The sequence below is a fragment of the Melanerpes formicivorus genome, unplaced genomic scaffold (assembly GCF_026170545.1).
Source record: "Melanerpes formicivorus ecotype bairdi unplaced genomic scaffold, bMelFor1.0.p_v2 SCAF_205, whole genome shotgun sequence".
Classification (NCBI taxonomy): domain Eukaryota; kingdom Metazoa; phylum Chordata; class Aves; order Piciformes; family Picidae; genus Melanerpes; species Melanerpes formicivorus.
Window position 1 is genome coordinate 421,335 of NW_027142557.1, and position 26,524 is coordinate 447,858.

Consider the following 26,524-nt stretch of genomic DNA (forward strand, 5'->3'; position numbering starts at 1 on the left):
TGTAAGCTTTTTTTGTTTTTACATGTGCAGTATTTGGAAATGTGGGGAGTCTCAATTTGTACTTTTCAAATTTCACTGTTACTTTGGAGCTGACTTTCTTAGAGTCTTTGATGTGAAGTCACATTTGCCAGTGTAACTTACGGTGTTGATAAATTCTTGTGTAACGCATCAAGGTGTGAAAACACCTGAGTTCTGAAGTTAGAGGGAGGAATACATCCATACTTAATTGACAAAACCCCACTTCTTCAAAGAGAGACACAGATCCTTAAAATGTCCTGCTAATATGAGATAATTCCCTTCTCCTTCCCCAACTTGCTAATTAGTAGTTTTCAGCCTGTCTCCCCTCATATTGCTCACGAGCTTGTGATAGGGAAATAGTCAGTGCAGGCAGAACTGGTGATGGACACTAAAATATTTGATCTTCCCTAGTTTTTGCTTTCTTTTGAGACAGCAGATGGAGAATAGTCACCATCATGCAACTTGAGACAGACTCTGAAATGAGACTTTACTGAAGATATTTTTTCTAGTAATAAAAAAAAAAAAAAAGTGTAATCTCAGATGCAGCTCTTTAAATATTTATGTATTAATACAGATCTGCTTCAAAAACAAGTTGCAGTCCCTGTAATTATTTCCTCCTGAGGTAGCAGATCCAACCTGCTCTATGGGTATAAGGGGGTAGTGCATTCTGGCAGTGAGATTATTTGCCTATTTCATAATGAAACTGATTTTATTTTGAGTGAAATGAAGATGTTTCCCCCCCGCCCCTTCTTTTCTTGCAGGAGGAAAATTGTGGTCTTGCCTCAGTAAGTTCTTAAACAGAAGTCCTGAAGAGAGCTTTGAAATTCCTGAACCCAGGACGTCCGGTTCAACTAAAATATACCTGGAGCAGCCAACACCAGTTCCTAAAGAAATTGGTAGCAGCACTGATTCCAGAGAAAGCTATGGGGGGAGCTCGCTAAAGGTGGTCCCACTAAAGAGCAGCCTAACGCCAAGCTCTCAGGATGACAGCAGCAACCAGGAAGATGGCCAAGAGGGTTCAAAGTGGATGGACTCGGGGTCCAGCTCGGAAGAAGAATGCACTACTAGTTATTTAACGTTATGCAATGAGTATGGGCAAGAAAAAATTGATTCTGGTTCCCTAAATGAGGAACCTGCGGTTAAACTGGAGAGTGAAGGTCTGAATACCAAAGAGAGGAGTTGCTTGCAGAAATGCAGGGTTGTTGGCAGCGATAACTTCACGTCTCAGATTGCATCTCAGGAACAAAGGCTTTTCATTGACGACGATGAGTCAGGAATGGCTAGCCCTACTAGGATATTGGACTCATTGACTAAATCAAAGAGCAGCCCCATGGAACTCTTCAGGATAGACAGCAAAGATAGCACAAGTGAGCTCTTGGGGCTCGATTTTGGAGAAAAATTATACAATCTGAAATCAGAACCTTTGAAGCCATTGTTTTCTGTCTTGGATCATGACAGGAGTCTGGATGCCCTAGAGAACAAAACGGGTGTCAAAGCTCACGACACCATCAGCAGAGGTTCGAATGACTCTGTGCCAGTTATCTCCTTTAAGGATGCTGCTTTTGATGATGTAAATAGCACTGATGAAGGCAGGCCTGATCTCTTAATAAACTTACCTGGTATGTCTGATGAAACGGAAGAGGCAGCAGTGTCGAGGCCAAACAAGTTTACAAAAGCTAGTGGGGACACTTTGGAAGTGAAGTTGTTAGAAACACCTGATGTCTTACAGCTCAACAACTCTGCAGAGCCCTGTAAATCGTTTCATCAAGAGCCAAACCTTGTGGCGCCAGAGCTGGGTGATCCTTCCCCCTGGGAAGCGAATGGACAAAACGGTGTCACTCAGGGAGCTCTTGGGACACTCTTTGTTTCTGACCAAGAGGTAGGTAGTTCAGAAGATGGGGCTCTGTTTCAAGGGCTTGGAGCCTGCTCGGCGAGCAAAGAAGAAAGTTTGTTTGTTCCCAGCTCGCTCTCAGGTGCTCGAGATGCTAGCTTGGATGGAGATCCGTTAAGAACCGAAGCAGTGTTGCTGTTTTCCGATCAAACTGAAGACTTTGGGAAAGAGGAAACGGACTCAGCTTTGTTACCAGCACCTGAAAGTAAAAAGGCAGCACCAAAGAGGGAAGACAACATAGCAGTAGCAGGGGAGAAGGAAATACATCAAATTTTTCAGGACCTCGACAAAAGATTAGCCATAACCTCCAGGTTTTATATTCCAGAGAATTGCATTCAAAGATGGGCAGCTGAAATGGTTGTAGCCCTTGATGCTTTACATAGAGAAGGAATTGTGTGCCGTGATTTGAACCCAAACAACATCTTATTGAATGATAGAGGTCAGGAACTTTTGCAAATGCATTTCTTTTTATTCGCTGTTGCTTCCAATTAACTGAGTAGGCGTTTTATCTTGTAATTAGTATCTTCATTTCCTGTCTAGAGCTTCATTATCAGTGCAGCAAATTCACCCCCAGTAATAGCTTCTAGTACTTAATGATGCCATTATTCTTAATGATACTGTTTTTAGCTACAAAAGGAGTAATTACAGTTCACTTCTGCAGAAAATGGAAGGGAAAAATGTTTTGATTTCTCCTGTCGTTTTGTTTTTAGGACACATTCAGCTAACGTATTTTAGCAGGTGGAGGGAGGTTGAAGATTCCTGTGACAACGATGCCATGGAGAGAATGTACTGTGCCCCAGGTTAGAGCAATCACCTACAATGTTTCACTTGGAAGGTAGACGAGCAGCTTTCATTTTCTCACGGAGCCTCTGTAGCACAGAACTTGAGATCATGCAGTGTCTGAGTTTTCTTTGCTCTTTCCGGAGCGCCTTAAAAAGCTGGAGGGCTCCTAACTGCTTTGTTGTTGAGCTGTGATAATGCTTGTTAGATCACTTCCATGGAGTGTAATTGTATTGAATGTCTTGTTCAAGCAAATTTAAGGGACGTTTTGGTTCCTTGCAGTTATTTGCTGTGTGTGAGTAGATCTTGAGAAACTGACAGGAGCAACTGAGGGAAAGGGCGGACTGAGAAGATGACACGGAGAGCCTTAAAAGTACAAAAATTTATATAAGCAAAGAACATAGAGGGGGAAAAAAACCCCATAGCATTTTGAAAACTACAGCCCTAATAGGCTCAGAGGTACCTCTGACATTTTTGATGAGCTACAGTGGGCTTTGAAATAGTTTAGACAGCTCTTTTCTTAGAACCGCTTTCATCAATCATGAGGGTAATAAAATCAATCTCCTGGGCTTTTGTAGCAAGGATGGCACTTGAAAACCCAGCCCTCCCTCTTTTCCTTTTTTCCCAGTTTATTTTCTGCTAATATAGTGGTCAAATGGTAGTGACAGCCAAAAATCATGTGTTTTACTTGGAATTTAATATTTTAAAGATTTCATAGCTGGCTTTAAACCCTCTGCCCTTAGAGCTGAAATGACTACTGGGAGGTTATTCAGATTTTCAGCTTCTTTGCTATTCTGAGTCTGAAATGCTGACATACTTTTTCTGCTCAGTGCGTGGTCTGGCCAGGCATTGCAGCTTGGCATGCAGGTGTGGTCCTCAAGCTCAGAGTCTGCAAATGTGCTCAGTAAAATTAAGAGTAATAGTCACTAGCAGTGGAAGTTCTGAACTTGGTTTGGCATCCGCTGTTTACCCTGTGACTTAGTCCTGCCATTGAAGTACTGTGAGGAGCTGCTCTCTCTTAATGAAGGTGGTGGGATCTCAACAGAAATCTGAATGCCATCCTCTCCAGACAAAAAGTAACCAAAATATTTTCTATCCAGACACAAGGGCAAGGATTACAGAAAATAATTCCTTTTACCTATCAAAGCAAATCCAACACCTTTTCTTTTAAGCCTTACTCCACTTCAAGAAAACGAAACTCAGTGAATCCCAGCAGTTCCTCAGGTTGTGAAATAGAATTGTGTCCTGGTTGCCAGCATGTCTGATGTCCTGTTAGAAAGAGGCCTCCTGCCTCCCTAATCCAGCCTCCTACAAAGCATTCCCTAGTTGAGCAGTAGCAAAGATGGAAGCGTGCGGCCTTTCCCCACCTTGTCATCATTAATGAGCTGTGAATGTCAAAGCTTACTTTTTCTGTATTTTAATGAGGATCCAAAGAGAGGCTTTTTTAGCCCCCTAAGCCCCAACCAGCCAACTCCTGCAGTAATTAAGTGTTTAGGGAGCAGTTGAAATAATATTTAGAAGTCCCCAAATGCAAGGATAAAGTTTTCTGCACCATCATTATTTCCACCTCGCAGCACAGGTGTGGTTTCCATCGGGCTTCTCTTGGTTAAATTGCCTTCCCCTCTCCACCCTCTCTGCCCTAACCCAAGCTGCAGTTTGCTTTGTGTGTCTGTGACTGGTGATCTACAAGATGAAGATTTGCCAATGCAAATGTTAAATGTATGCAGGGTGGCTGAATGGATGGCTTTATGATTCTTACCTTTTGTCTTTCTTTCATCTTCATGTTTTATCTGTGAAGTGTTCTCTCATTTAAGTGTAGCTATTTCATGCCAATTTTTGCATAGAAGAGTAACACCTGGTATAACTTAGCAGTGCAAAATGGATGTTGGAGCCCAACTGCCATTCTGTTCTGAGCAATGATTTAATACCTGTGTTTTCAATACTGGAGTATAGCTGAAGCCAAAGAAGCTTTCTTAGGGCTGCTGCTTCTTGTAAATTTTGCTCTAAAACTTTCAATCAGTATTAAAAAATCCAGTGATGCTAGTGGGCTTACTTCAGACTTCAAAACCTCCCTTTTTTGGATGATAAGAGGTCTCAAGCACAAGCCCTATGAGAAGAGGCTAAGGGAGCTGAGGTGGTTTATCCTGGAGAAGAGGAGGCTCAGGGGAGACCTTACTGCTCTCTGCAACTACCTGAAGGGAGGTTGCAGCCAGGTGGGGGTTGGTCTCTTCTCCCAGGCAACCAGCACCAGAACAAGAGGACACAGTCTCAAGCTGTGCCAGGGGAAGTTTAGGCTGGAGGTGAGGAGAAAGTTCTTCACAGAAAGAGTAATTTGTCACTGGAATGTGCTGCCCAGGGAGGTGGTGGAGTCCCCATCCCTGGAGGTGTTCAAGAGGGGATTGGATGTGGCACTTGGTGCTATGGTTTAGTAGTCATGAGGTGTTGGGTGACAGGTTGGGCTTGATGATCTCTGAGGTCTTTTCCAACTTTATTGATTCTATGATTCTAGGATGATGTTCCACGTTGAGTTTGCCATGTCCCTGGTACCCATGCCTTTATCATGATAACATACCTCCATAAACTGCTTCCTGGAGTGAAGATTCTGAAATGATCTTTGTGCTCAAGTTCAGTGCACGAAGAGGAAATCTGAATGTTTGGTGGTTTAAAATTCTTTTTGTTTTAAAAGCCCCTGATTGTAAATGTATCTCTCAGCTTTATTTTCTCTGAAGGGAGGATTGAAGGTTTGTTGAGGTGAACAAGTGATCTTCACAAAATTTAATCAGGTCTCATGATTTCTTATCATAACAGAACACAGTGACTAAAAAGTCATTCAAAGTGAGTCTTTATCTCATTTTGAATTTCCCCAGTACTTCAAATATTGTGAGCTGTGTTGCCCTATCTCTGGATACTCTGTCATCCCTCTCCTTTTCTCTCCTAACTGAAGGATACAGAGAAGCTTGGCTTGTGAAATTTTGTCTCTGTGTTGTTTAGCTTGATGTGTGTTTTCAGAGTTCAGGGTAGAATAGGAGTTTTATAGGATAACTTTTTATATGATGACTGTGAGATGTAGGTAATGTGATTTTGATGTTATTTAAATACACTGTTTAGAAGTATGCAAGAAAGGGAAGATGTCATCAAAACACTTCAAAGGTCTGGTGCTGGAGACTGAGAACAGATGATGATTCCTGGGATGTGGTTCTTTTTGTGCATTGTGTTATTGAGGAGCAAATTTTGGAGGCAGAAAAGGGAAAGGATGAATGTGGAATTTTAAAGCAGCATATAATCAATTTAATATAGGTAGAAAATTGTGCTGCAGAATTATGTGAAACATGTAAAAATGTATTTGAAACAATTTTGTCTTTAATTAATTGCATTTCAAGTGTTACTTTTAGACAGAGACAAGGTCTAAAGTGTTGAGCAGTGAAGTGCCTAAGGATATACTTAAAATTTGTTACTTTATTGGCTGAAGGAAAACATGGAGTCTGTGTTCTACAGTTTATATATCAAATCTATTTCCTGGAGAGGCTAGGGATAACACTGTGTTAATGAAGAAGCTTTTCAGACTCAGAGGAGAGTGGAGTTGCAACTATACAGTTTGCTTGGCAGGATCTAGGCTTTTGTATTTGAAACTTTTCAGTACCTCAGGCTGTAATATGTATTAAAGCAAAGCAAGGTAGTCGTGGTATGGAAAGAGTCACCTGGTCCTTGCCATGGTGAATAGCAAAGCCTTGCTCAGCGCTTGTTGCCCTGTGAAAAGTGGAGCGGCAATGCAACTGCATATGCAGAAAAGGGATGATGCAGTGTGCATAAAAAATGCTAGAACAAATGCAAACGTTATAAATGGAGACTTGTCAAAGAGATGAGAGAAGAGAGAGTTTTAAAAGCTCCATTCGTTCCCTGCTAGTAGTATGATTAATTTTGTATGAAATAGCAGTTGTCATTTCACATCGTGCATAAATTAAAAGCGGGGCTGGAATGTGTTGCGCGGAGTGGCACTTTCCCACTGTTGACGGCAGGTGGCATTGTACCATTAATGGATTTCGCTGTTGCGCTTAGCCGGCTCGAATTTGCCCAACTTCACATGAGGACCGGAGCCGGAAGATGGGCTTTATGTGTAATGATTTGCATCGCAAGAATTGGGCTCGCACGCTCAGAGTCGCGGTGTTTTCTAGTGCTGTTGAATCTCTTGGTAGAGCTGGGTAACTCTTTACTGCTGCATGGTTCCCCTAAAAAAAAAAAAACACCAAGAAAGCAAAAGAGAAAGTTCCTGCTGACCCAAGTGCTGCAACAACAAAGCTATCTGCAGACGCTTAAAAGTAGCGCCTGTGCGATACTTTTGATGAATGGCCAAGCTAAATCTTTGCTGTTCACCTATGATAAGTCAAATGTTGTTTCTCTGATCCACAAGGGAAGTGATGGATTATAAATCATCTCCTATAAACTCAACCTCACTTTAAGTAAAAGTGGGGGGGGGGGATTTGGCCAAGAATAACCAATTTGCCTTTAAAGAAGAAGTTAAACACTTGTCACTGAGAATTTCTGCTGTGTTAGTGTGGTTAAAGGGAGGTTGGTGGTTTGTTTGTTTATTGATTATTTCCCCCCTGTTTCTAGTAGTTTTGTTTTCTGACTGTTTTAAAGTAAGCTGAGCAGCTGATGTCTGAAAACAAAATTATTAGCAGATCAGATGGCAATGATTCACTTCTGTTTAAACAGCCCTTTGCTCTCCGTGCCCCGTGAGAACTCTTATCACTGATTTGTCAAAACCCCCCCCAAAAAAAACCTAACAAAAATCCCTCCCTTTATCCACCTGCCTGGTGGCCGATGGTATCAGCAATGTACCTCTTTATCTCTCGCTTAATGTGCCTTGGTATTCTGAAGGGGGGGAAAATTCCAGTAACAGATTCAATTTACACAGACAGAAACTTGAGCAAATGCCAGCCTAGCAGGGGGGCCATTATTCTGCTCCATAAATAAGTTTAAAAAAAGAAACAAACACACAGACAAACCTGTGAATCAACATGTTTTGGTCTAATTGAGGGAGAAGCAAGAGAGATGAATTTTGAAATGCAAATGATCACCTTCTGTTGTTTAAGTATCAGTTTGGTCGACTTTGTGATCTTAAATATAAAGACGTGTTACATTTTAAATGGAGTAATAATTATATTCCAGTCTCAGTAGCCCTGCTTTCAAAAATCAAATTGCTAAGTTGTTTCAAAAAGCTCCTTCATGGCCTGCTTAATACCTGTGAGAGAGGCAAAATCGTTTACAGCCCCAGCCTAGTCAAGACTGTCTTCAGCTAAACCAGATTAAGCTGAGGATTTACTCCTAAAGAGAAATCTTTTAGGTACTTTTTCAATCTAACCTGTGAAGTGTCATGTTGTTGAAGCAGCTTGCTGGTTTAATATCTTGTGTAAACAATGATGTGTGAACGAGATGTTTTATTTACACTCTCTGAGTTCTTGTTCCAGCAGCAGGGATGCGTTCTGTTGTATCCCTGTGGTGTGTTCGGAGGGTAAGATTTCCGAACTGGGCTGCCTTTGGAGCCTTTCTTGTCCAAACAGTGATTTTGTTTTGCTAGGCTGAATTTACTAAGAGCTGGACATTTGCTTGTGGAGACTGTAAAGCCAAAGAGAGCTCAGCTTCATAGAGTATGTAAGTAGGAAACTGACCATCACTAATGCATCCTATTATTCCGATACTTTCTTAAGCTGTGTGTGGTAATCAAGGTTTATTCACAGCAGCCCACATATAAATACCTGATATATTTGGGCTTTATCTAGCCTGCTACTAATTGTTCACAATGCAGAACCTAAGCAAAGAGGAGTTTTGGGGAGTGAATGATTTTTGTCCCCCCCCCCAAAAAAAAGACCCAAATGTTTCAGTCTGCAACCTGATTTTTATACTCCCCAATGAAGATGTCACTTCATGATCTTGAACGATTGTATATGCAGATGCAGAGTGCAGCTGATAACCTAAAGCATATGGCATGAAAATAAAAATTGCTAGGTTGCTATTATTAGCCTGTGCTATAATTTTTATTTACTGAAGAAGGGAAAAAAAATGGTTTGCCTCTGTTTACCAAATACATATTTGATGCTGGAAAACCTGCATATTACTCGTGTGTGTTTTCCACTAGGAGTTTGCAGGCACTCATTAAATCTGCTGTTCTGTGTTGCAGGGATTTAATTGGAGTACTTTGTTTAAGAAGCAAAATAAATGTAGTAGATTAGAGGGCTGTTGACCCTGAGAGGTGTTGCAGGGTGGACTGGTTTTAGTGTAAGACTGGACTAGATTTTTATCTCTGCCTCTGCCCACACAACGCTTTTTGTGTGGCATTGTTTCAGGATAATCCTAAAAAGGAAAGGAAAAAACCAGGGCAGGTGAAAGGAGGTTTGGGTGGCAAAGGCAGAAGGATGGGCTAGCTTGATTTGACAAGCCCAAGCAATAGGAAACAGGACTAAACATGAACATGAAAAATATATGGCTGGAGTGAATAACTAGGAAAGGTCTGGAGCCACAAAAGGTGCTAATTATTGTGAAGCTGAGAGTAACAGCTTTACAACATCCTTTGGTAGTGGTACAGCTCTCCAAAGACTTCTGGTCCTGCAGGAAACAGTGACAACTGATGCTCCCAAAATATCACAATGACATGAACCTGGAGTAGGCAGTTGAAAGCACAAGTCTGGGGAGAGAATCAAGTATTTTCTGAAAACAGTCTCATGTGGTTGGCACTCAGGCTAGATGTTTTCAGGTAAAGCACAGGTTCTTGTGGGGCTTTTGATACACTCTGTAACTAAAGTAAGCAGCAAAGTGTACCCAAGCTGTTGATTGGTAACAAAAAATAATCCAGTGTTTTATCTGCCTGGCATAAAAGGCAATTAATAACTGTGGAAGAAACTGTAATTTATCCATGTGGTATGGCTGCTTTTGGTTTTTAGTTTCTATTTCTGCTTGTAAAAAAAACTGTTACAGATGGAACTAGCTGTGAGGTGAATGGAATGGAATGGAATGGAATGGAATGGAATGGAATAGAATAGAATAGAATAGAATAGAATAGAATAGAATAGAATAGAATAGAATAGAATAGAATAGAATAGAATAGAATAGAATAGAATAGAATAGAATAGAATAGAATAGAACCGAACCGGACCAGACCAGGTTGGAAGAGACCTTCAAGATCATCGCGTCCAACCTATCATCCAACACCACCTAATCAACTAAACCATGCAACCAAGCATCCTATCAAGTCTCCTCCTCAACACCTCCATTGATGGTGACTCCACCACCTCCCCAGGCAGCCCATTCCAATGGGCAATCACTCTCTCTGTGTAAAACTTCCCCCTAACCTCCAGCCTAAACCTTTGGTTTGGTAACGGAGCAGTAAAGTTTCTTTGTCTCTTTTGTCACCGGATTGTTTGAAAGGAAGTTTTAATTCCATCTTGGGCTGCTAAGAGGAAGAAAGAAACTTCTCTATATCAATTCCCTTTTTTTCCCTTTAGTGACACAAGGTAATTTCTTCTAAAGAGGAGCCTAGATGCTGCCATGCAGAGCTATAGGCTGGGGTCGGAGTGGCTGGAGAGCTCCCAAACAGAGAGGGACCTGGGTGTGCTGATCGACAGCCACCTGAATATGAGCCAGCAGTGTGCCCAGGTGGCCAGAAGGGCCAATAGCATACTGGCCTGCATTAGGAATAGTGTGGCCAGCAGGAGCAGGGAGGTCATTCTGCCCCTGTACTCTGCTTTGGTTAGGTTGCACCTTGAGTACTGTGTCCAGTTCTGGGCCCCTCAGTTTAAGAAGGACATCGAAACACTTGAAGGTGTCCAGAGAAGGGCAACAAGGCTGGGGAGAGGCCTTGAACACAAGCCCTATGAGGAGGGGCTGAGGGAGCTGGGATTGTTTAGCCTGGAGAAGAGGAGGCTCAGGGGTGACCTCATTGCCCTCTACAACTACCTGAAGGGTGGTTGTAGCCAGGAAGGGGTTGGCCTCTTCTCCCAGGCAGCCAGCACCAGAACAAGGGGACACAGTCTCAAGCTGCGCCAGGGGATGTTTAGACTCGAGGTGAGGAGGAAGTTCTTCACCGAGCGAGTCATTCGTCATTGGAACGGGTTGCCCAGGGAGGTGGTTGAGTCATCGACCCTGGAGGCGTTCAAGGGGAGATTGGACGTGGCACTTGGTGCCATGGTCTAGTCATGGGGTCTGTGTTGATAGGTTGGACTCGATGATCCTCGAGGTCCTTTCCAACCTAAGTGATACTGTGATACTGATACTGTGATGTTTTTGAATACCCTTTCAGCTGAAAATTCCTGTTTTCCTAATCCAGTTGATCTTCGCAGATGTTCATTGGACTTGCCTCACTACTTTATTGTTTAAAGACCATGATAAATATTTATTTTTTTTATACTTAACTAGAGATGGCTCAATATTATATCTTTTAAATTGCTAAAGCATTTTAGGCAAAGCATTATGGCCAGCTTGCTTGTGTGATAGGTTATTTAGAGGCTGTATCTTGCGGTCTCTTGGCTGACTGAATCTGCCTGGAGTAAATGAGCTTAGACGCATTTTACTTGGTTCTCTGCAAATGCTTCTTTACATATATATATAGATATTAAGATATGATAAAATAGTGAGCTTTTAAAATTAAATGAGTGCAAAGTAAATAGACTCTCTGAAGCGACTCTAATGGGTTTTTGTGCAATGCTGTTTATCTTAATGGCCACAGAAGGGGGAAACATTGTGTCTGATGTTTTCAGGATGTTGGACAAGTCCATTTCCTTCTGAACACACGTTTCCTTCAGACACCTGATAGTAGTTTAGGTTGGTCTCTTTTTTTTTTCCTCTTATTAGTGCAGAAATGATACTTGAACTTGATGCTGTTTCTATTTGAGGCATGGGCTAAGGGAAAGAGCCTCCTCAGGGTTTGAAATTCTGACCAATCCACCAAGAGTCAGATGATTCCCTTCTTAATGGCTCAAAGGTGGGATGTAGCTCAGTTGGTAGTGGATAAGACCCTTCATGGGAAGGTTGTGAGTTCAAGCCTGCAGTGGGCAGTAGTGTCCTCCCTACTCTACTCATGAGGTCTGTGGTGACAGGTTGGGCTCGATGATCTTTGAGGTCTCTTCCAACCTTGGTGATACTGAATACTGAATACTTAATTTCAGGAAAAGCACCTCAATGCAAAGCTTTCCTGACTCTGAGGTGTTTGGAGAAGCAGGATTTCTACCTAGAGTCTATTTTCTTGTGAGCTGAATTCAGATGTTTGTGGGGTGGGTTTTTTTTCTCATGTTAATTTTATTTTACAAAGTTCTTGACCGAGTGTTTGTTCTTGGTGAATTGGAGGCCATCTGGGCTGAGTTGCACAGTGATTGTCTAAGCCCACCTTTAAGTCTGTCTTTTTTGGTTGTTTTTTTTTCTGTATTAAGTAGTGATTTTGTGTGCTGGTCAGGAGGCCCTAATTGTGATCCCTCAAGGAAACTATTTGGGAGAAAATGTTTGAGGCCTGGTAGCAAAAGCCTTTGGGTTGTCCAGGGAGGTTGTTGAGGCCCTGTCCCTGGAGGTGTTTAAGCCCAGGCTGGATGAGGCTCTGGCCAGCCTGATGTAGTGTGGGGTGTCCCTGCCCATGGCAGGGGTGTTGGAACTAGATGATCCTTGTGGTCTCTTCCAACCCTGACTGATTCTATGATACTATGAAATCCTTATCAGCGTGAAGAGTATATTTCAAGTTAAGCAGCTGTGGAAAGAATGAGAACATCAACCTTGGTGTTACAGTTAAAAACTTTGTAGAGGATGTGTGTTCAGGAGAGGTAAAGTTCTGCTTTTTCACTGCAGAACTGGCACTTCTGCTTGAAAATGCAAAGTGATGTCAGCTAGGCACCCTTATCAGGAAGTAAGATATTATTGTGTTTATTGTAAATGTTGAGATAAAGAAATGGCCTTTCAGTTGAGACCAGCTGCTCTGCAAGGAGGATAGGGCTGGGGAGTGAAGGTGTTTACCTGTACCATCTGTCTCTAGCTGAACCTGATAACACTTTACAAATTTCCTTCCCTTCAGTTACCTCAACAGCTGATGCTGAAATTGATTCTGTGCAGGAATTTAGCATCGCTATTGATGTGTGCTGCTTGGTGCTAGATGTCCTAAGGGCATGCATCCAGAAAGCTCTCCCTTTTAATGAAGTTGCAGGAAAGTTGGAAGAGCTACTGATTATTAGGTTTTTAATCTTTTTTCACCCTACTTTTATTTCTCCCATTCCAAAGGACTTTGTATTTGAGAACAATGAGACTTAGAATAGAATAGAATAGACCAGGTTGGAAGAGACCTTCAAGATCATCGCATCCAACCTATCATCCAGCACCATCTAATCAACTAAACCGTGGCACCAAGCACCCTATCAAGTCTCCTCCTAAACACCTCCAGTGATGGTGACTCCACCACCTCCCCAGGCAGCACATTCCAATGGGCAATCACTCTCTCTTCTTCCTAACCTCCAGCCTAAACCTTCCCTGGCACACCTTGAGACTGTGTCCTCTTGTTCTGGTGCTGGTTGCCTGGGAGAAGAGACCAACCCCTACCTATCTACAAGCCCCCTTAAGGTAGCTGTAGACAGCAAGAAGGTCTCCCCTGAGCCTCCTCTTCTCCAGGCTAATCAACCCCAGCACCCCCAGCCTCTCCTCACAGGGCTGTGCTCCAGACCCCTCCCCAGCTTTGTAGCCCTTCTCTGGACACCTTCCAGCAACTGAATACCTTTCCTAAACTTATTTTTATGATTTCCTGCAAATTTTGTACTGCTAGTCCTAGAAACAAGCACCATGTACACGTGTGCACAGGTTTATACAAAATGTGAATCAAGCCCTTGATTTCAAGGCTTGTGAAGTAAAGAACTGGCACAAATATCCCCATGTTATTCACTTAAGCTCGTGGGTCGCTACCGTTTATTGTCTAAATCACCGATGAATTGAGATGAAAATGTTTTCTTAGTGAAGGCGGATACTGCAGCTCAGATTTATGGCCATATTAAAGCTTTTAAAAAAGCATATGTTCTGTGTGGTGTATTACATTAGCTGCCTGCTCTGTATCACTGGAAAGCACTTCATAAGCTATAGCTTCTGCCTTTTCCCACGGTGTGTAGTCAAGATAAACTGCAGTGGTATTGACGTGATATCCTGCATTTATTATGAGCAGTGTTTTGCATCAGGAGAAATGTGACCTGTTTGAAGTGAGGGAATGTAAACAGCATATGTTTATTTCTACTATTCACAGTGATTTTATATAGAATAGAATAGAATAGACCAGGTTGGAAGACACCTTCAAGATCATCGCGTCCAACCCATCAACCAATCCAACCCACCTAAACAACTGAACCATGGCACCAAGCACCCCATCAAGTCTCCTCCTGAACACCTCCAGTGATGGTGACTCCACCACCTCCCCAGGCAGCACATTCCAATGGGCAATCACTCTTTCTATGAAGAACTTCTTCCTAACCTCTAGCCTATACCTCCCCCGGTGCAGCCTGAGACTGTGTCCTCTTGTTCTGGTGCTGCTTGCCTGGGAGAAAAGACCAACCTCTGCCTGTCTACAACCTCCCTTCAGTTAGTTGTAGAGAGCAATAAGGTCACCCCTGAGTCTCCTCTTCTCCAGGCTAAGCAACCCCAGCTCCCTCAGCCTCTCCTCATAGGAATTGTGTTCCAAACCCCTCCCCAGCTTTGTTGCCTTTCTCTGGACACCTTGCAGCAAGTCAACCTCCTTCCTAAACTGAGGGGCCCAGAACTGGACACAGTACTCGAGGTACAGCCTAACCAGTGCAGTGTACAGGGGCAGAATGACCTCCCTGCTCCTGCTGGCCACACTGGGACTATTTGTTCTTCTTTTTTTTTTAAAAGCAAGCATTTGTTTTAATCTGAAGTAAGGAAACTTTGAGTTGTAGGCAAAGCAGCAGAAAAGCAGACATTGGGTAATAGGAGAAAAGTTGCTAAAATGTAGTATTTGTACAGAAGAATGCTCAGACGTTCCCCTCAGCTGAGTTTTCCATTTTCCATTCTCTGTTGGTTCGGGTACCTTGTCATGCAGTTTGTGCTGTGTGTGCATGAGAACCCAGCCAGAGCCTTTCAGCACAGGGCAAAATTTGTATTCTTGACTGCTCTCAGTTTATCCTGCTTGTGTCATTTCGGTTATGGTCAAAAGTAAATGGAAGAGTTCATAGCGCTGCTGTCTTAAGAGATCTGCAGTGACATTTGTTTTGACTTGGCATATATTGAATGTGTTCTTACACTTGAAAATGTGAGCTTGGATTTTGAGGAGTAGACTTGGCTTTTGGACTGTTGCTTTGTGTCGATTTCTTCTATCAGTGAAGTAGGGTAGATTACATCAGCTCTGGTAGTGAAGTGTGCCCCTGTATACTGCACCGGTTAGGCCACACCTCGAGTACTGTGCCCAGTTCTGGGCCCCACAGTTTAGGAAGGAGGTTGACTTGCTGGAACGAGTCCAGAGAAGAGCAACAAAGTTGGTGAGTGGTTTGGAACACAGCCCTATGAGGAAAGACTGAGGGAGCTGGGGTTGCTCAGCCTGGAGAAGAGGAGACTCAGGGGTGACCTTATCACTCTCTACAACTACCTGAAGGGAGGTTGTAGACAGGCGGATGATGGTCTCTTCTCCCAGGCACCCAGTACCAGAACAAGAGGACACAGTCTCAGGCTGCGCCAGGGGAGGTTCAGGTTGGATGTTAGGAAGAAGTTCTATACAGAAAGAGTGATTGCGCTATGGAATGGGCTGCCCGGGGAGGTGGTGGATTCACCATCATTGGTGGTGTTTAGGAGGAGACTTGATGGGGTACTTAGTGCCATGGGTTAGCTGTTTAGGTGGGTTGGATTGGTTGATGGGTTGGACACGATGATCTTGAAGGTATCTTCCAACCTGGTTTGGTTTATTCTAATAATAAAGGTTTATTCTAATTCTGTGAAACAATGCAGTGTAACTTTGATGCTTCAGAGAACTGGATCAGCATCTGTGATTGCCAGCATAAAAGGAAATAAGAGCAAATCTCAGAAGTTAATTTATGGTAATATTTCTTTCCCCTCTCCTCGGAATTGTTTTCTTTTCATCCTAAGAATTTTTTTTTGTAACTTTTTTTAATGTATATACTGGTCTGTAACTAAAGAAGCCCATGCCCACTGAATGTCTTTGGGGAATAGAATAGAATTAACCAGGTTGGAAAAGACCTCTGAGATCATTGAGTCCAACCTATCAACCAACACCATCTGATCAACTAAACCATGGCGCCAAGTGCCTCCTCCAGGTTCTTAAACACCTCCAGTGATGGTGACTCCGCCACCTCCCTGGGCAGTCCATTCCAATGGGCAATCACTCTCTCTGTGTAGAACTTCCTCCTAACCTCCAGCCAAAACCTCCCCTGGTACAGCTTGAGACTGTGTCCTCTTGTTCTGGTACTGGTTGCCTGCGAGAAGAGACCAACCTCTGCCTGTCTACAACCCTCCTGAAGGTAGTTGTAGACAGCAATAAGGTCACCCCTGAGTCTCCTCTTCTCCAGGCTAATATTTACAGGACTAAAGCCACACAGGAGAGAAAACTCTGCTCTAAAGGAACCTAAACTATTTTGGCTTGCATTTCACTTTCCATTCATGCTATCTTGTTTTTTGAATGTACATTATTGGCACAGGCAGTGCTAGGAAATCACCATCAGCCTAGCAATGCATTTCCATTCAGCAGATTTCACCGAGAGGTGCTGTGAAAGCCTTTCACCAGCTGGTTCACGTGGATAATCCTGAGGATAGTTTGGTTTTGTTTGTTAGAATTCTTTGAAGGACAGTTACTGAGAAGGTCTGCCTTTCTGAAAGGATGGAAAATTAAGTTGCAAGACCAGATTTGCACAAATTCTCTCAATTGACTAGAATTTTAACTTCATCTGGATGCTTGCCTTGAAACATTAGGAATGGATGTAATTACGCTGATGCAGTTCCTCATGTGGCTGCCATTATGGCTTTGTAAAAGTTTCTCTGTGCTGATAGAAGTATTTAATCTGTAAGGAATGGAATAAATTCTAATGTGTGGCCCCCTTATAGTGATGTATTTGGCATTCAAACACCATTAACTGGAATAAACTTTTTATTGTGAGGGATGTCTTAACTACAGGAACGATGTCTGGGCCATCCTTCCTTGTTACTCTTGCCACAGCATCCTCAGCTTAGTCCTACAAGGTGCTTGGGTATCATCCAGATTGTGTGGCAGCTGCCTGAGGGGGCAGCCCCCTGCACATTCCTGTGCTCAGTGTGTCTGTGTGTGCCTCTCTGCCTCTAGGGAGATCTGGGGCTACCACTTTCCTTTCCTTGACCCCGGAGTGTGACTCATCTGTAGTTCTCCTTGGCCATGCTCATATTAAGCTTCCTAAAATGATGAGCAAGACTTTTCCAACGTGCCACAATGCTTTTCACAGCAACAACTATGTGACTGTATGCTAATTGTTCTCCTCTCCTGGGAGGCTGGTGTGGCTTTTGCCACCAAAGCTATTTTAGTGCAACTTCTGCATATTTTTATTTGACAATCAAAATGAAGATTTAATCTTCATTGCAATCTGTTTTTCTGCCTGGTTTAGAGCAGGCAGGGAGGTGTGTGTTTATTGAACCATTTTTGTAGTTTAAATCCTGAGTCAGTGAAGGCCACATTTTCTGCATGCACCATGCTATTTGGTACATGAATGTGTATGGCAGGGAACTCCATAAAATCCCATCTCACCTCCCCAATGTCTCTTGTGCATGGACAGCAAAAGAGAGTCTTGGGTGCTGAGTGGAGGGTGAGGACCTTCAGGTAGTTGTAGACAACAATAAGTTCTCCTCTTTGCCTGGGGAAGAGGAGGCTGTCTACAACTACCTGAAGGGAGGTTGTAGCCAGGTAGGGGTTGGACTGTTCTTCTAGGCATCCTGTGTCAGAACAAGAGGACACAGTCTCAAGCTGTGCCAGGGGAGGTTTAGGCTGGAGGTTAGGAAGAAGTTCTTCATAGAAAGAGTTATTGGCCATTGGAATGGACTGCCAAGGGAGGTGGTAGAGTCACCATCACTGGAGGTGTTTAGGAAGAGATTGCAGGGGTGCTTGGTGCCATGGTTTAGTTGATTAGATGGTGTTGGGTGATAGGTTGGACTTGATGATCTCAAAGGTCTCTTCCAACCTGGTCCGGTCCTGTCCTGTCCTGTCCTGTCCTGTCCTATCCTATCCTATCCTATCCTATCCTATCCTATCCTATCCTATCCTATCCTATCCTATCCTATCCTATCCTATCCTATCCTATCCTATCCTATCCTATCCTATCCTATCCTATCCTATCCTATCCTATCCTATCCTATCCTATCCTATCCTTTGCACCCTGGTACAGTTTGGATTGAGCTGTAGCAATACACAGTAGCTGGCTGTGGTTATGCTATGTGGAGTAGATTTAGCATCTCTGTTACCCAAGAGATGAGAGATCATGGTGAAAAGTCTCCCATGGTGATTCCAGCAAAGGCTGTGGCTTAGCCATGAGACAAACCCTGTGGTAAACTGTTACAATATCTCTTGTGCTGCTTTGATAGATAATTCAGGATACTCATGCTGCACCAGGGGATGTTTAGGCTGGATGTCAGGAAGAAGTTCTTTACAGAAAGAGAGATTGGCCATTGGAATGTGCTGCCCAGGGAGGTGGTGGAGCCACCATCACTGGAGGTGTTTAGGAAGGGACTTGATGTGTTGCTTGGTGCCATAGTTTAGTTGATTAGGTGGTGTTGGGTGATAGATTGGACTTGATGATCTCAAAGGTCTTTTCCAACCTGGTTAATTTCTATTCTATTCTATTCTATTCTATTCTATTCTATTCTATTCTATTCTATTCTATTCTATTCTATTCTATTCTATTCTATTCTATTCTAATTCTACTCTACTCTACTCTACTCTACTCTACTCTACTCTACTCTACTCTACTCTACTCTACTCTACTCTACTCTACTCTACTCTACTCTACTCTACGCTATCCAGCTCTTCTGACCAAGGGAAATTCTCTAAAGGTAGCATCATAGAATTGGTTTGCTTGGAAAAGACCTCTAAGATCATTGAGTCCAAGCATTGACCTAACACCACCATGACCATTAAACCATGTCCCAAAGAGCCATCTCCACATGTTTTTTTAACACCTCTAGGGATGGTTAGTACACCACCAAACTGGGCATCCCATTCTGACACTTGATCACGCTTTCAGTAAAGAATTTTTCCCTAGAAAGTACAGCTGGTTACTGAGCTTGGCTGTGAAAAACTAGAAGTGTTTCCTTATATTTTTCTGTGCATTTAATGGTGGGAGATGGGAAGTTCATACTGGTCTGAGAGTCTGTTTCTGGGATGGCTGATTTAATGCATTAGAATAATCAGATCAATAGTTCTCTTTAAGCAGTCAGGCAGGTCATTGTTAATTCCATTAAGACAAACATAGAATCATAGGATCAATAAGGTTGGAAAACACCTGAGAGATCATCAATTCCAACTTGCCACCCAAGACCTCATGACTACTAAACCATGGCTTCACGTGCCATGTCCAATCCCTTTTTTAACACCTCCAGTGATGGTGACTCCACCACCTCCCTGGGCAGCACATTCCAGTGGCCAATCACTCTTCCTGTGAAGAACTTTCTCCTCACCTCCAGCCTAAACTTCCCCTGGCACAGCTTGAGACTCTGTCCTCTTGTCCTGGTGCTGGTTGCCTGGGAGAAGCGACCAACCCCCACCTGTCTACAACCTCCCTTCAGCTAAAGGCAGCTTTGCAAACCTCTTGGCAATCTTGATTATGTATTTGAGCTTTTTTCTGTCAATCAATATTTAGTTCCAGTTTGCACTTCCTAACACAACCAAGGGCTCTATTTATTTTGTTTTAGTATGTTTTGCTTTACTGTCTGTTCCTGTCCAGTTTTAGTCCAGTGTAGAGGAACCCTGACTGCAATGCCCCCAAGCCTTGAAAGTGCCTATGTATGCATGGGCAAGGCAAATTATGCATGGAACGCGTGGTGTTGCTGTGTTTGAACAATGCAATCTGTAGGTGGCTAAAGGGCTAACTAAATTGCAGGCATAATGAAAGCTCTGTGGTATTTAGTATATGTTCTGTCAGCATTAAGCAGTCACCTTGTAAATATATGTTAATTTTGAAGGTGTAGCTGACCTTTTTAATATTAATTGAAATGTCTCATGTTTAGAGGTTGGCACCATCCTAGAAGAGACAGAAGCCTGTGACTGGTGGAGCCTGGGTGCCATTCTTTATGAACTCCTCACTGGGAAGGTAGGGCTGGGGGCAAGTTACTTGATAAAACTGACCTCTTGGCCAGTAGTTTCTCACAAGTGGTGTGCCCAGTTGTGATTTCCTTGCTTGGCTCTCTCAGATGTGCTTTGCTGACTGGAGTACCCTCAATTTGCTTGGTCTGCTACTCAGTCTTTGGCAGAAGAACTTGACTGAAAATGTAGAATCATAGACTAGAATCATGGAATGCTCTGGGTTGGAAGGGACCTCTGGAAGTCGTCCAGTCCAACCCCCTCTGCAGCGAGCAGGGGCATCCTCAACTAGATCAGGCTGCCCAGAGCCCTGTCGAGCCTCACCTTGAATATTTCCAAGGATGGGTCCCCAGCCACCTCCCTGGGCAACCTGTTCCAGTGTTCCACTGCCCTCATAGTAAAGAACCCATTCCTAATATCCAATCTAAATCTGCTCTTCTTTAATTTGAAGCCATTGTCCCTTGTCCTGTTACTACAGGCCTCTGTAAACAGTCAGTCTCCATCCTTCCTGTAGGCCCCCTTCAGGTACTGGAAGGCTGCTATTAGGTCTCACTGCAGCCTTCTCTTTTCCAGGCTGAACAACCCCAACTCCACCAGCATGTCCTTATAGCAGAGCTGTTCCAATCCCCTGATCATTTTTGTGGCCCTCCTCTGGACCCTCTCCATCAGGTCCATCTCCTTCCTGTATTGAGGGCTCCAGACCTGGATGCAGTACTCCAGGTGAGGTCTCAGAAGAATAAAATGGCAGAATCACCTCTCTGAATATGCTGGCAACACATCTGTTGATGCAGCCCAGTCACACATCTTGTCTTCATGTACAGTGGGAGGGACTTTGCCTCCCTGGTCTCCAACTTGTGGTCTGACAACATGAGAGCCATGAGGAGAGGGGTTGTGAGTGAAGACCAAGGCAAAAAGTTGTTGAGAGTCTGCATTCTCCTTGTCTGTTGTGACTAGTTCCCCACTGTTGCTCATCAAGGGGGTGCACATTTTTTAGCCTTCCTTTTCTGGTTAATGTACCTGTAGAAGCCTTTTCTTGTTTTCCTTTACATCCCTGCCAAGTTCAGTGCCAGCTGCACCTTGGCCTTCCTGACCTTGTCCCTGCACAGCCAGGCAATGTCCCTGTACTCTTCCCAGGATGCCTGTCCCCTCTTCCACTGCCTGTGTAGTCCTATCTTGCCTTTCAGTTTCACCAGCAGGTCTTGACTCAGTCATGGTGGTCTCTTGCCTTCCTTGCCCAGTTTCTGATGCCTGGGGACTGAGATCTCTTGTGTTTTATGGAAAGCATCCTTAAAGATCTGCCAGCTCTGTTCCTCTCCCTTGTCTCTGAGGGCTGTTTCCCATGGGGTCCTATCTACTAACTCCTTGAAGAGCTGGAAGTTTGCTTTCCTAAAATTTAGAGTCCTGACCACTTCTCATGGGCTTCATACCCCTTAGGACAGTGAACTGCACTTGGGCATCATCACTGCAGCCCAGGCTGCCTTCAACTTTGACATCCCTGATGACTTCACTTGCATTTGTGACCATCAGGTGCAATAGTATATCCCTTCAGGTTGGGCTGTTAATTTCTTGTCTTAAGAAGCTGTTGTCTAGGCACTCTAGGAGGCTTCTGGATTGCCTGCAGCCAGCCATGTTGCTTTTCCAACAGATGTCAGGGTGGTTAAAATCCCCCAGAGGGATGAGAGCCTGTGATCACAATGCCTCCTCAAGTTGGAGTAAGTTCATTGATGGGCTCTGCTTTGTCAGGCAGCCCGTGGTAGACTCCAGCCACAAGGCTTCTCTTGTTGTTCTGATCCCTAATACCTACCCATAAGCTTTTGACCTGCTTGTGGCTATTCTTTAGCAACTACTCTTCACACTCTATCCACTCATTTACATAGAGGGCAACACCTCCATCCCTTCTTCCTCTCATGTCCCTTCTGAATGGCATGTAGCCATCAATAGCTACACTCCAGCCACAGGATTCATCCCACCAGGTTTCCACAATTGCCATTATGTTGTAGCTTTCCTGTAGCAGGGTAGCTTTCAACTTCTCCTGTTTGTTGCCCATGCTGCATGCATTGGTATTAGTGGCACTTCAACTGGGCTGCCAGCCATGTCACCTTCTTAGAGGGGTACCCCATTGTTCCCCCAAGGTGTTTCAGGGGAATTACCCTCCTGTCTCTTGTTACCTCAGAGGCCCCTGGCTCAGCTCTGTAAGACCTTACCTTTGCTGCAGTGTTCACAGCATGCTTCAGGGCAATGGGTTGAAGGCCCTAGCTATCACCCCATCCTTCCAGCCCTGCTGTGTTTCCTACCACTTGTCACAGACAATTTTGATACTGTCACCATCTTCCACCTCAAGTGAAGCTGCAGACTGAAGGCTATACAGGCAAATGACCATGCTACTCTCTTAACCACAGTGAAATCAAAGTTCTCTCACATTCCTTCTGTAAATTTACAAATCCTGCCCTGGCAATTTCAGTGTTGTCTCCTGGAACAAGGTAGCAGCCAGAAGTTCCTGTTACACCCTAATTTCATATTTTGAAACTTGAGTGCCCAGACAAATGAACTTCATCTTTAGTTGACAGTTCTGCATGAAGAAAGCAAAGTCCACCAAATTCCCACACTGTACAAGTTTAGGCAATGTAGTACAGCCATGAAGCCATAAATGTGCTAAAACTCTATCTGCAGGGGGACATCACTGCCTGTAGATACTCCTCCTAAAAGCTGTACTTGAGACTAGGCAGCATTGACATTTTTTGGCTGTGTGTGTTCATTTGCATGTATCCTAGGAGGTACTCCAACACTACAATGGATTTGTTTTTTAATTACTAAATGTGTCTGCTTGCTTTGCTTTTCTTTCTTCTCCAGACTCTGGCTGAGTGCCATCCATCAGGAATAAACACTCACACTTCTTTGAGTATACCAGACCATGTATCAAAGGAGGCCAGATCACTGATTCAGCAGGTAATTGAGGGGAAATTTTCACAGAATCACAGAATCACCAAGGTTGGAAGAGACCTCAAAGATCATCAGGTCCAACCTGTCACCACAGACCTCATGACTAAACCATGGCACCAAGTGCCACATCCAATCCCCTCTTGAACACCTCCAGGGATGGTGACACCACCACCTCCCTGGGCAGCACATTCCAGTGGCTAGCAACTCTCTCAGTCAAGAACTTTCTCCTCACCTCCAGCCTAAACTTCCCCTGGCACAGCTTGAGACTGTGTCCTCTTGTTCTGGTGCTGGTTGCCTGGGAGAAGACACCAACCTCTGCCTGTCTACAACCTCCCTTAAGGTAGTTGTAGAGAGTGATAAGGTCACCGCTGAGCCTCCTCTTCTCCAGGCTAAGCAACCCCAGCTCCCTCAGCCTCTCCTCATAGGGCTGTGTTCCAAACCCCTCACCAACTTCATTGCCCTTCTCTGGACAAGTCAACCTCCTTCCTAAACTGAGGGGCCCAGAACTGGACACAGTACTTGAGGTGCAGCCTAACCAGTGCAGTGTACAGGGGCAGAATGACCTCCCTGCTCCTGCTGGCCACACTGTTCCTGATGCAGGCCAGGATGCCATTGGCCCTCTTGGCTGCCAGGGCACACTGCAGGCTCATGTTCATCCTACCATCGACCAGCACCCCCAGGTCCTTCTCTGCCTGGCTGCTCTCCAGCCACTCTGACCCCAGCCTGTAGCACTGCATGGGGTTGCATGGAAGAAAGGAAACTGGTAACAGAAAGATCTGCATTTATGTTGTTAGATGGTAGCAAGTTGTTCCCCCCACCCATTTGAGCTGGACTCAAATAGCTAAGGGAAAAGCAAAACCACGCTTGCTGAAAGGAATTCCAGTGGTTAGGACTAGAAGGGAAGACAAATGAATTTGTCCAGTCCACTTCTCCCTGCCAGTGTTGGATTGTTCTTCACTGCAGACTAATGTATTGCCTGTTTACAAATACGCCAAATTAAAGTGGCAAATATATCTCTGACACTCCCAGATTTATTACAAGGCTATATCTGTTCAGACAACAGTAACCTCAGTGTCTGTTAGGTTAAGCCCCTTCTAGTGTAGTGTGGTGACTTATCTGGTGGAGCTTCAGCTATATGAGCTAGTAAATCACATTTTTGTTGTGTGACTATCCAAGGAAGCTGCCATTCATTGTTGAGGAAGCCTTGTCAGGAAAAGGAAGAAAGCTTTCTTGGCATGGATAGCAATTTGTCATTGTGACTTTCCTTCCCCCCACTGCCAAGGGTAAACAGGTCAAAGCATCACAGAATAACTCTCTGGGATCAGTGTTCAGCTATACAGAAATTCGTGTCAGACGTTGTCTCCTGCTGTGGCTTCCAGTGCAGGTGACTTCCTCGTAAACACCTCCTCCATTTAGCCAGCTTCGAAGAAAACAGAGATGAGTTTATTTCTGGTGAAAGATGAAGTTGTTATTTTTATGTTGGTTTGGTATTTTGCGCCTGGTATTTTTTTTCAGACACATCCAGGCTCTGCTCCCAACAAAACAAGCAATGTGACTTTTCACTAGGTATCTATCACAGCTTTCTGTTGCATCTGCTTTCTAAGATTAAAATTCATCCTGGAAGCAAGGACTCCAGAAAACAAATGCCCATGCTGCCTTTTCCCCATGCTGGTTCTGGTTGTATTTCCAGCAGAAGGGAGAGAGCTTCTGGCTGTATCTGTTTCTGCTGGCTTATGGAAGACAGCAGTGCAGCACTGTCACTGACCTACCTTTACTATGTGACATTATGACTGCAGACAGCAGAGCCACCTTAAAAGTGTGTAAATTCCTGTGGTTATGGATGTAGGCTCACTTAGATGTTGAGTGCATTAAGATACGAATACACATTGTTCCAAGTGACAGCTGGGAGAAGTTATCCTATTAGCTGTTGTCAGAAAAAGCAAGAAAGAAGTCATGCCTTTGTACTGGCTGTAACTGAATAGAGTATAAACAGTTCCCTGAACCGGCAAAATATTTTTGTGTGTCTTTATTAGTCTCTTTGGAGTGTTACCTTTGCATTCCCTTTCATATGGATTGGTGTCTTTAAACAGATGTAAATATTGTGAGTTCCTTTTCACACGAATCCAGCATATGATGTACAACTAAAGAGCAAGTGAAGTGCTGAGCTTTAGGAAGTTTCCATGATGCTGTTGCGCTGTTTTCTCTCTTCCACCGGGGTTTGGGTTTTTCAGTTTGTCTATTTGCAGGGCTGTTCAAAACTCTTCTGATTTATTCCCCCCTCAGTTTTAGTCCACTGGTGGGACTCCTCAAAACTCTTTTCTTTTTAGGAAGCAGAGAACTGGCTGCAATATCCTGATATTTTAGCACCAACTTGCAAGTTATGGAGTGGAAAGTTACAGACCGCCGTGGCCGATGTAGCCATAGCAGTGGTGTGAGCAAAGGTTAATACCAAGCAAATGCAGCGTCCAGAGCTCTGCCCGTGCAGGTTCCTTTTTCAAAATGAGAGGTTACACTTGAAATGAAGTCCCAGTGTGCAGTGCTTCAGGGAATTGCATGCTGTGATCAGTAGTCTCTGAAGACTAACACTGAGACTCAAGGAAAGGAGAGAGTCGTCTTCCAGTTATTCAGTTTTAGGAATTTCAAGTGTGCTTTCGCCCTCTTGAAAGTAATTCATAGAGCTGAGAAAACAGTAGGATGTCCCTTACCTTAGACCTTTTGGGAACTTTTAAGTAGCTGTTTTTGTTCTTACTCACTTAATCCTTTTTTTTCCTCTCTTTTCTCCTCTCCCCCCCCTTTTCTTTTTATATCAAGCTTTTGCAGTTTAATCCTGCGGAGCGTCTTGGTGCTGGTGTTGCTGGTGTGGAAGACATCAAATCTCATCCATTCTTTGCCCAGATAGAATGGGCAGATCTGCTGAGATGAGATGTGTGCCCTCTGAACAAACTCAGGTCAAGTGGACAAGTTTCTCTGGCACAGAAGCACCCTGACTTGCTTCTTTTGGATGTCCCAGACACACCGTTCGGATGCGATGACTGAAGGACGCTGGAGCAATCGGGCCAAAAGTGAAGGCTTTTAACAGGAGTCACTGGTTGTACAGGGTGCTGGCTTATTTTGATGACAACTGGTTGCTACAGTGTGCAAGTGTTGTGATGGAGCTCCTGGGCAGCACGTTTAGTGCTGCCAGCGTGTTGGCTGAGTAGAAACAAGAACGTTCTCCTGGTGCTATGTCTGATGGTGGAACTGTCTGTAGGCTGTGCCAGTTGGAAGTGTCTTTTATAGTGTCAATAGACCATTTCCCTGTTCTAAGTACAGCTCGGGGGGTGAAGGGGCGGGGGGGGGGGGGAGGTGGGTGGGGAAGGAGCAAATAATTTATTAATGGTATATGCTGAATAAAATACTAAAATGCTTTATGCAAGAGTTGACACATTAAAAATAATATATCCATTAAAAATTAAGAAAGCTGTTGCATAATACTGTGGTGTGTGCCTTGAAAATGGCATATCATTTCCCACCGTGGAAAGAGCATCTAAAAGGCAAGTAACGCTGTCAAGTGTTGTACTTTGTGGGCTGGCAGTGCCCGCTTAAAACCTTTGACTCCACGGTATTTG

General features: G+C 43.9%; 1 protein-coding gene across 4 annotated transcripts in view; it reads left to right on the forward strand.

Moving 5' to 3' along the window:
* Nucleotides 1–26,239, forward strand: part of RPS6KC1 (ribosomal protein S6 kinase C1) — a 140,058-nt gene extending 113,819 nt beyond the window's left edge. For 3 of the 4 annotated variants that reach the window (XM_068169595.1, XM_068169596.1, XM_068169597.1), the window contains 5 exons: nt 780–2,348; nt 2,620–2,709; nt 19,904–19,986; nt 22,827–22,922; nt 25,728–26,239. In XM_068169595.1, the coding sequence (XP_068025696.1) occupies nt 780–2,348; nt 2,620–2,709; nt 19,904–19,986; nt 22,827–22,922; nt 25,728–25,838 (1,949 nt within the window). In that variant the 3' untranslated portion in view covers nt 25,839–26,239. Of the gene's footprint in view, nt 1–779; nt 2,349–2,619; nt 2,710–19,903; nt 19,987–22,826; nt 22,923–25,727 lie in introns of those variants that run through there. The other variant, XM_068169598.1, reaches the window with a different exon arrangement.
* The last annotated feature ends 285 nt before the right edge of the window (nt 26,240–26,524 follow it).